The sequence below is a fragment of the Mangifera indica genome, chromosome 19, assembly GCF_011075055.1.
Source record: "Mangifera indica cultivar Alphonso chromosome 19, CATAS_Mindica_2.1, whole genome shotgun sequence".
Classification (NCBI taxonomy): domain Eukaryota; kingdom Viridiplantae; phylum Streptophyta; class Magnoliopsida; order Sapindales; family Anacardiaceae; genus Mangifera; species Mangifera indica.
The window spans coordinates 8,304,720-8,322,649 of record NC_058155.1 but is presented as its reverse complement, the minus strand read 5'-3'; the positions used below and the strand labels follow the sequence as shown (position 1 = coordinate 8,322,649).

General features: G+C 31.6%; 2 protein-coding genes across 2 annotated transcripts in view; both read right to left on the bottom strand.

Moving 5' to 3' along the window:
* The window catches only part of LOC123203366, a 40,608-nt gene extending 34,765 nt beyond the window's left edge, over positions 1–5,843 (bottom strand). The window contains exon 1 of the mRNA XM_044619716.1: positions 5,643–5,843. The gene's annotated coding sequence lies outside the window, so the exon portion shown is untranslated. The remainder of the gene's footprint in view (positions 1–5,642) is intronic.
* Positions 657–10,845, bottom strand: LOC123202894. The gene is made up of 11 exons (XM_044619046.1): positions 9,232–10,845; positions 8,078–8,965; positions 7,508–7,987; positions 6,814–7,332; positions 5,643–6,407; positions 4,840–5,496; positions 4,325–4,675; positions 3,154–3,918; positions 2,352–3,008; positions 1,837–2,187; positions 657–1,430 (listed from the first exon to the last, which is right to left on the bottom strand). Exons 1-11 carry the CDS (start codon positions 10,843–10,845, stop codon positions 657–659), a joined length of 7,821 nt encoding a protein of 2,606 aa, XP_044474981.1.
* Between the last annotated feature and the right edge of the window lie 7,085 nt (positions 10,846–17,930).

Here is a 17,930-nt window from a genome sequence, read left to right as displayed (position 1 = left end):
TTGAAATTTTAGTGCAAGATTTGTTGAATCAAACAACTTTAATAAGATAATAACATGACAATATTTATTTGGTTTAGATTTTATAAATAAAATCTTACATCCAAGGTAGAGATATTTCTTTAGTCAATCTACTAATATAATGTCTAAGTACAAAGTTTTATACAATAGTTTATCCAAACTGATAAGATTAATAAACCATTAACTCAAGTAAAGAAGGAATTGGTAAAGAGAAGTAAGATATTTCTCACCAGACAAATCAGCATCAACAAACAAAAAAAATCAAACAAAACCCTAACAACACCTAGAGAGATGACTTAATTCAAAAGAGAAGAATTTATCGAATGCACAAAAAGCAAAATACATAAAATAAACGTTACTTTTATATGCCTGGTTAAAAATGTCATAATCGAGAATGCCCATGATTTATTCACAATATTACAAGACTGTCATTAAAGCCAAAAGGATTCATTTACCCTCAAAATGTTTTAAACAATACACTTAACATATCAAAATCCACTTACTCAAACAACTTTGATTTTTTAATACCTAAGGTTAGAAAAATATCTAAGCCACCAAATGACTATTTTTGACCCTACAAGGAAATGAAATATCAGCATTGCTTTATTGAATTACGATCATGCCCTTCAAATAAAAGTTTAAGACCTACAAATCCTACACATTTGTTGGATGGTGGAATTAAGGTCACCCTTCCAGATATATTCTGCATCAATAATCTCTGTTAGTTGTACCTTCTTTAGGTTTGGTGTGCTTAAACCTCCATGAGAAAAAATCTTCAAATTGGGGCATTGACTCACAATCACTTGTTCTAAGCATGGGAATCGAAAAGCATAATTCGCAGAGCAAAAGGATGTGAGGCTTTTCAAACAATGAAGCTCTAACTTTTCCAATTGGTTGAAAACAATCTCCTCTTTTGTTGTCTCTATCCCAGACTCAGTTGTTATAACCTCTGTTACCAACTCACATTCTCTAATTTTGACGGTTGTAATTTGGACAAGAGTTCTCGCTACTGAGCATGCTAGTATATTTGTCAATCCGTTACAACGTACAACTTTCAAATGCTTTATGTTTTTGAAGCAAATGTATGAGGATGACATCAAAGATGTTAAACGATGACATCTATCTATCCACAAACTTTGAAGATTTTGGAGAAATGTTTTCATCTGAGAATTTTGTTTCCTTGTACATCCTTCATATGGGAGTAGTTCTTGGAATGCACAATCATATAGATAGAGTGTTTCCAAATTGTGCAATTTTTGAAGGAGACCAAACTGAAATCCTACTGAATAATCATCCAAGCTTTGCAGTCCAAGAAATTTAAGTTTCCCAAAGCTCCTCGCTAGAATACGGTCAAGACATGAGGATGTTTCGTTATCGGCATTTAAACCCAATTTTTCCAAATTGGGTACGACCTGAAAATGGATGAACAAGTAAATAAAAGTAACCAACAAGCAGTAGTCTGTTTCATTAGTTACTTTAAATGAAATCAAAAGCGTATGAAATTAACAATGTGAAAAACTATGAAATGAAAAAATACGAGGCAAAAGATCCTATCTACTTTTGAAGAGGAAATGTGATACTTCTACCCATTTATTTTTTTTCAATTAACTATATATATGTTTTAAATAAATATAATTTACAATTTGACCGTAAACATGACAAATTGCCACTCTATTAATAATTAACAAAGATAAATTAATTTTCAATCAAACATAACAAATTTCCACTGGACTGATTTAAAGAGGAAAGAAAACACTTAAACAAATCAAACTTAAATGACCACGTTACAGTTTTTAGGGGCAACGGGATAAGTCGTACCTTTTCAAACCAAAATAGGGCAGGTTGGCTCTCTCCCCCTAAAGCATATACTTTTATCTTCTTACAACCGTACACAAACAATTCCTTAAGCATTGGCCACTCTGCTGTATAGGACCCCATGTAAAAATATTTGAGCTCTGGTAACCCAGAAAGTTTAAGCCGCGTTAATTGAGGAAACAAAAATCTTGGAGTCCTATCTACTTCCTGCTTGCCAACAATTTCCTCCAAACCGCAATAGCGTAGCGTGAGTTGTTTGAGTTGCAAAAGACCAGTAGCTATGGAAACTGGAAACACACTTTTTATATTCCGACAGTTATCAAGCAGAATCTCCTCCAACCTTGGAAAAGCAACCTACAAATTAACATAAATTAGAATAAAAAACATATCACTTTCAACTATGCATACATAACAAGTGAATTTCTAATTAGTGTAGATAACAGAAATAATATAATAATTACAATGGATAATAAAATGCGAAAAAAGTTATTCTGGGAACAAGTTTCAATTAATCAAACCTTTTCGCAGAAGAGAGGTGCAATATGGTCTGATTGGTGCTTCATATCAGCAAAAACGAATGTCTCAATCTCTGGACATCTGGCTACTCTAATACTTTTCAAGGATGGACAAGCCAAACTAATAATTCCTGAACAGAATCTTGTCAAGTTCGGCAATGACTCAAGACTAATGGAGTTGAGTTGTGGGATAAAACTTTTATCAATCTCTGCATCATTTTCTCCTTCTTTCCTGATGATTTCTTCCATCAAAGCACAATTTTTAACTTCTATATCTAGGAGTTGAACAAGGCCTAGGATGACGGACAGTGTAAATATATATCTCAATCCATTACAATCGTGCACTTTAAGAGACTTCAAATTCTTCAAGTTTAAAACATCTCGATGACTTCTCTTTGAACCATGTCCATCAACATTTAGCGGGCTTTCTGTATCAAACAGCCGTGTCAACGAATCATGACTTCTTACTTCAAGTATTTCAAGATTTTTTAAGCCGCTTAACACACGAGATGGAATTGCACTTGATGATTCCAAAAATGCGTCCAATACCAGTGACTTTAAGTTATAGAATAAGCCGTCCCGAACTTTAGATTTCCAAATGTTTTCTTCTAATTCGGGGAAATCAGAGAGTTTTAGATTCTCTACATTGCTGAAACCGAGCTACCAAACACAAAATAATGAGTTAGCATGTGCTAAAAGATACCAAAGTGTAAAAGAAAAAGAAAATTTTAAGCTTAAAGATATGAATTACTATTAAGGTTCCTGAGATTTCGAACAACTGTGAAAAGAATTTGTGAATAAATACCATATTTGTAAACATATGTTGGATAGTGGAATTAAGGTCATCTTTCCAAAAAGGTTCTGCATTGATTGTCTCTGTTAGTTGCACCTTCTTTAATTTTGGTGTGCTTAAACCTCCTTGAGAAAAAGTCTTCATATTGGGGCATTGACTCACAATCACTTGTTCTAAGCATGAGAATCGAAAAACGTAATTGGCAGAGCAAAAGGATGTAAGGCTTTTCAAACAATGAAGCACCAACGTTTCCAGTTGGTTGAAAACAATCTCCTCTTTTGTTGTCTCTATCCCAGACTCAGTTGCTATAACCTCTGTTACCAACTCACATTCTCTGATTTTGACTGTTGTGATTTGGACAAGAGTTCTCGCTACTGAACATGCTAATATATTTGCCAATCCGTTACAACGTTCAACTTCCAAATGCTTTATGTTTTTGAAGCAAATGTATGAGGATGACATCAAAGATGTTAAACGATGACATTTGTCTATCCATAAACTTCGAAGGTTTTGGAGAAATGTTTTCATCTGAGAATTTTGTTTCCTTGTACATCCTTCATATGGGGGTAGTTCTTGGAATGTACAATCATATAGATAGAGCGTTTCCAAATTGTGCAATTTTTGAAGTAGACTAAACTGAAATCCTCCTGAATAATCATCCAAGCTTTGCAGCCCAAGAGATTTAAGTTTCCCAAAGCTCCTAGCTGGAATACGGTCAAGACATGAGGATGTTTCGTTATCGGCATGTAAACCCAATATTTCCAAATTGGGTACGACCTGAAAATGGATGAACAAGTAAATACAAGTGACCAACAAGCAGCAGTCTGTTTCATTAGTTACTTTAAATGAAATCATATGCGTATGAAATTAACAATTTGAAAAGCTAAGAAATGAAAAAATATGAGGCAAAAGATCCTATCTACTTTTAAAGAGGAAAGGTGACACTTCTACCCATTTATCTTTTTTCAATTAATTATATATATGTTTTAAACAAATATAATTTGCAGTTTGACTGTAAACATGACAAATTGCCACTCTATTAATAATTAACAAAGATAAATTATTTTTCAATCAAATATGACAAATTTCCACTGGACTGATTTAAAGAGGAAAGAAAACACTTAAACAAATTAAACTTAAATGACTACGTTACAGTTTTTAGGGACAACAGGATAAGTCGTACCTTTTCAAACCAAAATAGGGCAGGTTGGTTCTTTCCCTCTAAAGCATATACATTTATCTTCTTACAATCGTACACAATCCATTCCTTAAGCATTGGCCACTCTGCTGTATAGGACCCCATGTAAAAATATTTGAGCTCTGGTAACCCAGAAAGTTTAAGCCGCGTTAATTGAGGAAACAAAAATCTTGGAGTCCCATCTACTTCCTGCTTGCCAACAATTTCCTCCAAACCGCAAAAGCATAGCGTGAGTTGTTTGAGTTGCAAAAGACTAGTAGCTATGGAAACTGGAAACACACTTTTTATATTCCAACAGTTATCAAGCAGAATCTCCTCCAACCTTGGAAAAGCAACCTGCAAATTAACATAAATTAGAATAAAAAACATATCACTTTCAACTATGCATACATAACAAGTGAATTTCTAATTAGCGTAGATAACAGAAATAATATAATAATTACAATGGATAATAAAATGCGAAAAAAGTTATTCTGGGAACGAGTTTCAATTAATCAAACCTTTTCGCAGAAGAGAGGTGCAATATGGTCTGATTGGTGCTTCATATCAGCAAAAACGAATGTCTCAATCTCTGGACATCCGGCTACTCTAATACGTTTCAAGGATGGACAAGCCAAACTATTAATTCCTGAACAGAATCTTGTCAAGTTCGGCAATGACTCAAGACTAATGGAGTTGAGTTGTGGGATAAAAATTTTATCAATCTCTGCATCATTTTCTCCTTCTTTCCTGATGATTTCTTCCATCAAAGCACAATTTTTAACTTCTATATCTTGGAGTTGAACAAGGCCTAGGATGACGGACAGTGTAAATATATATCTCAATCCATTACAATTGTGCACTTTAAGAGACTTCAAATTCTTCAAGTTTAAAACATCTCGATGACTTCTCTTTGAACCATGTCCATCAACATTTAGCGAGCTTTCTGTATCAAACAGCCGTGTCAACGAATCATGACTTCTTACTTCAAGTATTTCAAGATTTTTTAAGCCGCTTAACACACAAGATGGAATTGCACTTGATGATTCCAAAAATGCGTCCAATACCAGTGACTTTAAGTTATAGAATAAGCCGTCCGAAACTTTAGATTTCCAAATGTTTTCTTCTAATTTGGGGAATTCAGAGAGTTTTAGATTCTCTACATTGCTGAAACCCAGCTACCAAACACAAAATAATGAGTTAGCATGTGCTAAAAGATACCATAAGTGTAAAAGAAAAAAAATATTTTAAGCTTAAAGATATGAATTAATATTAAGGTTCCTGAGATTTCGAACAACTGTAAAAAGAATTTGTGAATAAATACCATATTTGTAAACATGTGTTGGATAGTGGAATTAAGGTCATCTTTCCAAAAAGGTTCTGCATTGATTGTCTCTGTTAGTTGCACCTTCTTTAATTTTGGTGTGCTTAAACCTCCTTGAGAAAAAGTCTTCATATTGGGGCATTGACTCACAATCACTTGTTCTAAGCATGGGAATCGAAAAACGTAATTGGCAGAGCAAAAGGATGTGAGGCTTTTCAAACAATGAAGCACCAACGTTTCCAGTTGATTGAAAACAATCTCCTCTTTTGTTGTCTCTATCCCAGACTCAGTTGCTATAACCTCTGTTACCAACTCACATTCTTTGATTTTGACGGTTGTGATTTGGACAAGAGTTCTCGCTACTGAGCATGCTAGTATATTTGTCAATCCGTTACAACGTTCAACTTCCAAATGCTTTATGTTTTTGAAGCAAATGTATGAGGATGACATCAAAGATGTTAAACAATGACATTCGTGTACTATCAAAGTTCGAAGATTTTGGAGAAACGTTTTTTTCTGAGAATTTTGTTGCCTTGTACATCCTGCATATGGGGGTAGTTCTTGGAATGTACAGTCATATAGACAGAGTGTTTCCAAATTGTGCAATTTTTGAAGTAGACTAAACTGAAATCCTCCTGAATAATCATCCAAGCTTTGCAGCCCAAGAGATTTAAGTTTCCCAAAGCTCCTAGCTGGAATACGGTCAAGACATGAGGATGTTTCGTTATCGGCATTTAAACCCAATATTTCCAAATTGGGTACGACCTGAAAATGGATGAACAAGTAAATACAAGTGACCAACAAGCAGCAGTCTGTTTCATTAGTTACTTTAAATGAAATCATATGCATATGAAATTAACAATTTGAAAAGCTAAGAAATGAAAAAATATGAGGCAAAAGATCCTATCTACTTTTAAAGAGGAAAGGTGACACTTCTGCCCATTTATCCATTTTCAATTAATTATATATATGTTTTAAACAAATATAATTTGCAGTTTGACTGTAAACATGACAAATTGCCACTCTATTAATAATTAACAAAGATAAATTATTTTTCAATCAAACATGACAAATTTCCACTGAACTGATTTAAAGAGGAAAGAAAACACTTAAACAAATTAAACTTAAATGACTACGTTACAGTTTTTAGGGACAACAGGATAAGTCGTACCTTTTCAAACCAAAATAGGGCAGGTTGGTTCTTTCCCTCTAAAGCATATACATTTATCTTCTTACAACCGTACACAAGCAATTCCTTAAGCATTGGCCACTCTGCTGTATAGGACCCCATGTAAAAATATTTGAGCTCTGGTAACCCAGAAAGTTTAAGCCGCGTTAATTGAGGAAACAAAAATCTTGGAGTCCCATCTACTTCCTGTTTGCCAACAATTTCCTCCAAACCGCAAAAGCATAGCGTGAGTTGTTTGAGTTGCAAAAGACTAGTAGCTATGGAAACTGGAAACACACTTTTTATATTCCAACAGTTTTCAACAGTTAAGGTTTCTAGATTCTGAAAGGTAAGAAGTCCTTGAGTACTACTAGATGGAACAATAGTCACCAAATTTTTACAGAGTTCAACTCTCACTTCTTTTAATTTGCAAAAGGAGTCTCCACGGAGTTGATTGTGCCAGATCAACTGTAAGTTATCCATGTGTAAGAGTATCAGCTTCTCCAAGCCTGGCAAATCAGCCTACAAAAAGGGCAACGAATCTAATAATAATTATATTGATAATGATAATTATAATTATAGTTTTAAGACAAGTAATGGTAATTAAATGCATATAATGGTCACAATAATAGCTATAAAGAATGTTAAAAGTTTGACATTGAAAGGCCACGAAAATTTCAATAGGAAATTAATTCACCTTGTCATCAAATAGGGGCTCTATATTAGTAGTAAGAATGTTCTCCAAGCTTACTTCTACACTAGAAGAATTGGGGAAGAATGCCTTTAAACTAGAGCAACCCTCCATGTGAAGTTCAGTCAAGGTAGGGAATTGAACTAGATTTTCAATGCCAAATCTTGTGAGTTTTGGAAGCCCTTGTAGCTTCAAGTAGAATAGTTTAGGAAAATTCAATTGAATCATCTTATCTGCTCCTTCTAATTCTCCTGACTCAAATATCACTGCTTCCATTGACTTGCAGTTGCATATCACAAGCCTTTGGAGTTGCACAAAACTTTTGACCATAGAAGATGAAAACAGAAACTTCAAACCGTTACACTCTTCCACTGTTAAGCTTTTTAAGCACTGAATATAGGAAGACGTTGCTTGGAGTAGATTAACCCATATGTTCTCAATCTTAATGGAGGACAGTTTCAAGTTCTCCAATCTTGGTAACACAACCTGTAGACACAAATATTATTCCTCCATAAACAACTTATATATTAAAAGAAAATAAATGGAAAAAAAAAAAAAAAGCAAAGAGATACATACCTCCAAGCCAAATCTTATGAGCTGCGGTAGGCCTTGTAGTACCACTGAGTGCAATTGTTTAAACTCAATCTTACAAACCTTTTTGTTTTCATCAGCATGGTGTTCACTGTCTTCACCAAAAATCTCCTTTAGCATCTTGCAATTAGTTACATCGATTTCTTCAAGCAGCAGTATGTTTTTGGCCATGGAGGATGAGAAGAGATACCTCAAATTGTCACAATCAGCTACTTTTAATATTCTTAATTGGCTGAAAGATTTTTCACTACCTAGGCCGCAACATATCTTCTCCATATGACCTAGATTAATAAGAAACATTGATTCTAAGATTGGAAAGGCATCATCAGAATGAATGCACTCCATCGAGTTGACAATATACAAAATTTCAGAACCATTTCGTACAGAGAGATGCTTTAATTCTGGGAAACCTTCTCTGTCAAGTTCCCAAAGTATATCCTTAACACCATCCAGCTGATCTAGATAGAGATATTTTGCTTTCTCCATCAAAATTTCGATCCCATACCTCATATGACTGCTTCCATTGAACTTTAGCCTCAAAGTTCTCGAGGTTTCATATTCATAAGACCAGTCCCATACATCTCCAATATGTACTTTATACTTTTCTAAGTTCACTGGAATAAAGTCTTGTTGTATCATCTGCACAGTCGGAATATGTATGCATAAAGTGTTCAATTGAGGCAATTCCTTCAACTCTGCAAGACTGGCATTATTTTGTCCTTCAACTTCCCATCGATCAAAGCTATTAATTATATATAGCTCTTCTAATCGATACAAGCTGGCTATGACATTTGGTGAGATTACTTTAAGCTTTGGACAATTGCACAATTGTAATAACTTAAGTCCCGTCAGTTGTTTAAATCTTTCTGGCAACTGTTCAAAATCACAACTTAGAAATTCAAGAGTCTCTAATTTCCTTAGCTCGCCCAACATTGTTATATCTCCTAAAGAGCAACTCTCTAGGCACAATCTTTTAAGGTTTGTTAGGCAAACAAATGATGGTGGTGGCAGTAATAAATGAACTCCTCCCAATTCTAGTACTTTGAGTTCTTTCATTCCTTCGAAAAAGTGGTCTAGGATTCGTAAACAAGATCTTTTTTAATATGGTAAGTAAATAACTTAAGTTTTGGACACTCTACCCTTTCAGGAAGCTCATGAATGTCTCTATTAGACAGAGAAATTGCAATCGAATCTTTGTACATTCTGTTCATCAACACCTCTTTAATGCCCTCGACATCTCGAATATCAAACATATATTTCTCTTTGGCAATTGATACAACAACAGTATGAACGACATCATGCATTTTGACCATCTCATTATCGTTACCTTTCAACAACAAACACGAATCTCGGAGATAATCAATCAATGACTTTATTCTATTCCTTCCATCATTAACTGAGTAAACATTTTCAAACAAACCCAACCCCATACCTCTTAACAAGAAGTGAGCGACATGGGTATCATTATATAGAGCACAAAGTAGAAGTATCCGTTTGGCTTCTTCACTGTTCAACAATTTGTAACTCAATTCAATAGTTGAGTATAAAGTGTTATCCATTTCTGGAACGCATCTATGATTACAACTTTTTAACTGATGCAGGGCATCCTTCCAGACATAATCACTTTTTCCTTTCAAAGCATTTGCAATTGTTGTAATCGCAAGTGGTAACCCTGCACATTTTTCTACTATTTCCGCTGCTATACTGTGTTTTTCTGATAAATCACCAACAATTTTCCCAAACAAACTCCTTGCATCATTAGTAGCTAAAGGCTCAACCGATATATTCTTTTGAGTTTTCATTTGATTTAAGACAGCTAACGTTCTAGCTGTTAACAATATTGCGCACCGCTCTTGCTCATCATTGCTTTCTTTCCTGTGTTCCGTCATGCTACCTTTATTATCATAGCTTAAAGGAATTCCAACATCCATCAGGTCAAGCTTCTTCCAGATATTATCTACTATTACAAGGATTCTCTTGGACTTCTTCAACCCCTGACGTAATTGATCAGCTCTTCCAAATGGACTGTCCTGGTCCCTAAATATCATGCCCAATTGACCAGCAATGTCGGCTTGAATTTTTTTAAGATCGGGAGTTTGTGTTACCTCAGTAATCACCACCTCATCAAATAACTTATCTTCCTTAGCCTTCCAAGCAACTTTTTTGACCAGTGTGGTTTTACCCACACCACCCATCCCGTGCACTCCAATCATATTAACAGTAGAATCTTTCAATGCATCCATAATTTCCTGGAAATTTGACTCTCTTGAGTCAAAGTGTTCGTACTCCTTACCGACGAATATGGATTCCGTCCTCCGTAGAAGGGGTGGGTGCGAAATTCTACTGAATTTTACTTTTTCCAAGACCCTGGCACCTGCCTCCGCGACCTCCTCTGCTTCTTTGCTGAGCCTGTAACGTTTAATCAAATCAGGACAAAACCCTTTGAAACAGCGCTTCTTTGCTTTATCTTCATCATCAACGAGCTTTGCTACCCGTTCCATGAACTCTTCCACACTCTTCAGCCACTCGGTAACTTCATTATAAATCTGTTCACCTTGTCTTTTAGCCATTTCTACATCTTCTTTCACATCTTCTCTTCTAATTTCAAGCTCCTTAACTTGCTCCTTCAGCTTCTTCATGTAGCTCCGGTACTTAAACATATAGTTAATCTGCCGACAACCAAATTCACACACTGTCTCTGTAACTCTCTCTGCTGCTGTTTCCAAAGCAGCAGCAGTAGCCAGTTCAGCCATTACGTATTTCTTGCAATTTACTTTTTATCTTTTCCTTCTTTTTGGTTTGAAGAAGTAAAGACACTGACAAACTCTCAATGAACAAAATCTAGCGACCAGAGAACTACAGGAGTAATTGTTGGATAATTAAAACTAGGAATATGAGAAACAATAAGATCAAAACGTAATTTAGGAGAAGGCTGTTTTTTTTTTTTGGCAATAAGATAAAAAATGGTTTTTTTTTTGTATTTTGGATTTTTTTTTTTTTTTTGGTTGGGTTTAAAGCTGAATATATAAGAGAAAAAGCTCTAAGCAAACGGAGAAGAAAAAGGAAAAATACAGACAACAAAGAACTGCAGGAGAGTAATTTTTGGATAATTAAGACAAGGGAAAAAGGCTTTTTATGTTTTTTTTTTTTTAATTTTTTGCGTTGTGGTGGTGGTTTAAAAGAAGTAACTCTTGCTAGGCAAATATAAAAAGAGAAAAAGCTGAATGATAAAAAATCTAGCTTCAAGCAAAAAGGTAAATGATAAAATAGGAGGAATAATAATTAAAGCAAAGCTAATTAAATACCAGAAGATTAAGAGAGTGAACAAGAAAACAACAGGAAGTGATTATGGAAGGCTTAAAACAAGTGCACCTGAATCGCTATGTTTCTGAGACTTGTTTTGGAGAACCAGAGAGCTGTAATGGCTTTTCTTCTGCTTGAGGAAGATTGAACCAACAATTATTAAAGTGTTTGACTGCAAGCGAGAAAGAAAGAGTGCGTTCCCACGGTCACAGAATGAGAAAAAAAAATCTTTAATTTGAGTTAGCTCCATGCATCGATATAATAATATTTCTAAATGAACTGAATTTGACCAACTTTTACATATTTTTAGTTTTTCCACGTTCCAACAATATTAGATAATAATTATTTTTTATATATTAATGTATCTACTATTTTTAAATAATATTTAATTAATAATAAAATAATATTTAATCATATAATACTATAATATTATTTATAAATAAATTTAGATTTGTTATTTGTATATATAATATTACTAACTTAAAATATCAGTTTAAAATATAAAACTTAATACCTGAATGGCTTTCACTGTTTCAATTCTATTCTATCATGAAAGAAGTTGCGGAAATCATAATAAAGTACAATCTTTGTCCTTGCACAACTCACCCGTCTTTACAGTGATTAAAATTTATGTTAAATTATAATTATATTATATTTTTAAAGGTAATGAAAATGATAAAATAATAATATTTGATGACCATAATAAAGATGAAGGGCGATTGGAGTCTCTATTAAAATTTTAATTAAATTAACAATAAAATGTATAATTAATGTTTTTGCCTATGTATTGGACTATGAGTTGTTTTTAATCTTTTTTTAAGTTTTTTTATTTTACTAAATTTAAATTTATTTTCAAAGAAACTGATATACTTGATTGTTATTAATAATTATACAAAATTACTTTTAATAAATTCTATATGATTTATGTTTAAAAAATATATTAAATAATTAATATTATTTTAAAAATTTATAATAATTTAATATTAAATTAATTTTATTGATTAAATCAATCAAACCATGATCTAACGAGATACCGATCCCATAATTAAAACCTTAGCAATTTTGAATGGCGGATCTTGGTGACTTGGATAATCGGCAGAGATGCTTTTAGTTTAAACAAATATATATATTCAGGGGGCAGGCCAGGGAATCTCGCAGCAGCATAACATACTTTTCGGGGGCGTTTGGTTTGGGTAATGTTTGATTATTAAAATAGAAAGATTACCTTGAAGATAGATTACTTAGAAGATTACTGAATATAAATGATTACTATGTTTGATAAAATTTGATAGATATAAATAATTATTGTGTTTGGTTAAAAGTAATAAAAGATTACTAGTAAAATATTTTATTTAAATCCCTTTAAATATAATTATTTTGAAATATTTTTTATATTATTTGTCATATTAATTAAAAATAAATTTATTTTTATCTCAAAAAAATTAATAAATAATAATTTTTCTATAATAAACTCAAGATTATCCCAGTAATCTTTAAATACCTAAGGTAAAGGTGATAATCAGATTACCACATATATTACCTGTCACGTCAGTATTGGTAATAGAAGATTACTGTAATATTTTATTACTGACAAACCAAACAAGGGAATAAAAGATAGATTACCAAGGTAATCTTAAAAACCTTTAACCAAACGCACCCTTCAAATTTTGATAAAATATTATCCTGATGGCAAGTGGGAATATCAGTCCCCCAGTTTTCCAAACCAAATTGTATTAAAATAATAATACCGCATTAGGTGGCTAATAATACCTTTTATAGCCAAGTTGTAATAAAATAATATAGAACTTTACTTTTTGTGATCGTTTTATAAAATAAATTATTAATTTTAATATAATCATTTTCAAATTAATTTATTAATTACTTTTAAATTACAACTTTGAATAATAAGTGATTAAGAAAATATATAATAAAAACGTATTCAATAGTTTTTTGTCCCCCATTTTCGTTTAACTTTCCATTTTATAAATGAAAAGTGGGGAACCGGCCGCTTGAATGTATTTCTTCTTTTATTTATGTTTAAACTATTCCTTTTCTTTTAGAATATAAAATATTTACCTTTTCATTTGTAATTTATAAGAAGATAATAATATGATTGAAATATTCATCTTTATATTTTACAAACAGAACAATAACATAATTTAAACATTCACGATTTGCATTTAACAAATATAATAACAATATATTTAAACATTAATAGTATTGAAATATATTTAAGCAGGTCATACTAATAACATGATATGTATATAATACAAGAAACTCAAGAAGATTTGAAATATGAAACATGGAAATATAATAAATTGAGGCGACGGAAATCACTTTTCTCACAAAACTCAAAACACCACAAAAAAATCTTCCAACCTTATACAAAAGGTTATGTAAAATGTGTGGGGTGGGAGGCCTATTTATCTAGTATTCCCACTGCCTCAATTGATTTCTTCAAAGCGAGAAACCTATTATGATAATTGGCCAAATGATTATTTTTCATCCAAGTTTTGATGAAATGATAAATATATACTAATAACAGATAAAAATTTTAAATACCCATCATAGTTTTAATCTATTAAGATACATTCATAAAATTTCTGTTAGGATTAAGGGATAAAATCATTATTTATTAGTAATATTAAAATAATTAAAATTATATTTTATTTTTCTTTTTTAGTTTGGAAGACTAATAATTTTTATATGAATTAAGTTTTAAAAAATTTACTTTTCCCCTATAAGATACCAAACCTAAAATCTAACTATTTTCTTTGACAAATGGTGGCCCAACGATGAACACACAAGATGGAGTTGTCTAAGGACAATGATAGTCTAGCAACATATCTGTTGATCGCCAATGGTATCATAATGAATATCAATGATAAAGAATTATTAAGTTATTAGATAATTTTAAATTATTAAAAAAAATAATATTTAGTTATATGATAATATATTATTATTAGTACCAAAATTATTCAAACTGCCAAAATATAGTTTTGCCAAAAGTGGGAAATAGTTTTATCAAACTTTGGCAAGTGGAAATATATTTTTCAACCAAATAAATTGTTTTTTTTTTTTTTGCAAAAAGTCCACTATTCTGCTGTTAATCCTTGTTCGGGACATGGAAAATATAATGGACAGCCATTGCCAGGTAACTTTGGCTAATTCTAATTTTTTAAAATAAACTTATTAAAATTAAATAATAATAATTTAATATATTCCCGTATAATTAATATTTACACTTTTTTACATTTACGTTTTCTATATTTTTTAGAATTATGGTTCATATCTGTTTTGGTGTTTCAGCATTATCTATGCTTCTTGGGCCTGGGGCACATAGGTGATAAGCTCCACGTTTATCCGTCAAGTGCAATTAATTTCTTCCAAGGAATGGATTCGAGCAAAAATTCAAATTCCGTTTGAGAGTATTTTAAAAGTAAACTCTTGATTTATATAATATCATGATTGTGACATTAATCACTGGAATTGAGATATCACTTGTTTAGTATAATTAGTCTGCTTTGAAAAGTGATTTACTCAAATAAAATTTCCTCCTTAAACAAATAAATAAATAAAGTTTGTTTGGATTGTGGGTAACTAAAAATCCCATGGACTTACCTACTCCTCAGGGGCCTGTGGAAACCAGGGGAAGCACTAATGGATAATCAATAGGTTTTTGAAGGGCTGGTAAGTAAACCTAGTTAGAAATATGAGGAGCTTCTGGGAAGCCACCTTCCAGCCACAAGAACAAGTCCTCTTAAAGGCCGACTAACGAATTGGTAATACTGGCCAAGCAGGTAAAACAATTTCTATTTCTTTCTAAATAGTTTCTCTGTTTATCTCCTTCTTTATTTTATATATAAATTTTTGGAGGAAAAGACCTCCCCCAAAACCAATTCTCTATCTTAGGTTTTATCATGATTTTGAATTTAAATAGATTTTATTTATTTTATGTACACATGTCAAATAAGTCAAGTCGTCCTGCAGCTTGACCGAATCACAAAATTTTAGTTTAGTCTAACCCAACTTGATAATGTACATAATTTATTTAAAAATAAATAAATAAATAAAATAATAATTATAATATAAAAAATATTTTTTAAAAAAATTAACAAAAAAGGCTTGGTTCTACATATACAAGGTCGGATCGCAAGCCTTATGTATATTGTTTTAAAATATTCTTATCTTTTTTACTCTGTCCATTATTAACATGCCACATCAATTTTTTATTTTTTGTTATCATATGGTGAGAACTGGGCAAACAACACATGATATGGCGAAATTCGATCAAAATGCAATTCAAGTTAACTCAAACCATTTCAAGTACAATCAAATTGAGATTGTATTTAATCAATATTGTTTTGATTATATAAAATTTTTTAATTAAAAATAAATATCTAAGTGATTAATTCTTGAGTGAAGGATATATAATTTGTTTATATGTTAGAATGTAATTGATATTAATGGTATAATATATATTATTTAAGGGTAATGGTATATATAATTATAGTAAGTATAAATTTGAATATCAATAGAGACAGATCCAAACTTGGATTTAAAAATTTTAAATTAACCCCTTTGTATGAAAAAAAAAGTATACCTTGTTTAGTCTTAAAAATTGACTAGTATAATATAATTAAAATATCAAAATAATCTTTAAAATTTCACACTGTCCTTTTTTAGATTTTATAATTTCTTAATTAATCATTTATATATTTACTTATATTCAATTTTAACCCTTCTATGTTGTATCTCTAGGCTTACTATAGTGCAGTCTAACAATGTGGGCTGAACCACTAGCAAATGAAGGCTCACACATGGCTCAACGCCAATTGGATTGTGTTGTATTGAGCTCTTGATAGGCCGACCTCAATGCTTTCGGCTAGCTAGTTCACAAAATAAAATTTTCTATTTTCAAAATATGTCAAATTAATCATATAGTTTTATTACTTACATTCTTATTTAAATTAAATGAAACTCTAGAATTTTATTGAAAAAACTTCACTTATGGTAGAGATAAGAGCAATACTATATGTGTAACATCCCTGATCCAATAACTCGGTCTACTGTCAAGATATTGTCCACTTTGGACATACAGTCTATCATGGGTTTGCTTCTGGACTTTACAACCCAAAACGCGTTTTAACAGTTAAGGAGCTCATAGGCTATTTAACCAGTCAAATTCTCCTACCACTAACCAATGTGGGATATATAGACAGACTCAACATCTCTCTCATGCTTTGTCGATGTGGGATTCACCTAAGAGTATCACATACACCCCCCCTTACGGGACTCAGCGTCCTCGCTAAGGTTTGTCCCACCATCGTTCAAGAGGATACGCGGAGCTGCTCTGATACCATTTGTAACATCCCTGGTCCAATAACCCGACTCACTGTCAAGATATTGTCCACTTTAGATATACAGTCCATCATGGGTTGCAAAGCCTAGAAGCAAACCCATGATAGACTATGTATTCAAAGTGGACAATATCTTGACAGTGGGTCGGATTATTGGACCAGAGATGTTACAATATGTATATACTTTTCATATAAAAGTTAGATATACAAATAATGTATCATCATGTGATTAAGTGTTATTTTATTTTTAATTCAAAATTATCTAATTATATGATGATATATCATCTGTGTATATAAATTATGTACACTATTGTTACATGATAGAAAAATATCATAAATCAAATATAACATATAATATTAATTATAAAATTTTAAAATATCAATTTGTGATACTTTTTTAGTCATTTTCAACATCACATTCTTTATCAATTTCATTATATTTTAAATTAAAAAAACTCAAATAGTTGAAATGAATTTATTTTTATAGGTTCAATTGAGAAGAAAATGACTCACTATAAACATTATAAAAGAGACTTTATAGGAATAAGTAATGGTAAAATTAGACTTTTTATTCTCATATATCATTTCTAAGATATCTAGGTTCGAAAAATTTAAATGAAGTAGCTAATAATGCCACTTTCTATTTTAAATCTGTTATTCTATATGAATTTTTAATCTATGACATCTTTATAATAATATATGAGAATGAGAGTTTTAACTTAACTCTTGTTTGTTCTTACAGGGGTTCTCTTATTGTGTTTATACTAAGTCATTTTTTTTCATTGCCCATATATAAATGAATTCATCTAAATTATTTATCATATTTTTTTCTTAGAAAATAACAAAATTTTCAAATTTATATTAAAATCATCTCAAAAAACAATCAAAATGATTAGACTCATTTGATTTAAGATTTATTTTGATATGAATGAAACAAATATAATAATTGAAAAATTATATAAGCAAATGAAAATAAATTGAAATAGATATAGGAAATGTTTAATTAAAAAAAAAAGGAGGGCTTGTGGCCGTTGAGATGCTAGCCCTACGTCTATTGGCAGATTAGACGGTAGCTGCTGGGTGTAGAACTACTACACCCAATTTAATATTATTTTTTTAGATTTTTTCTTTTGAACTGTTACATTAACAAACCATGCTAATCTGACTCTTCACTA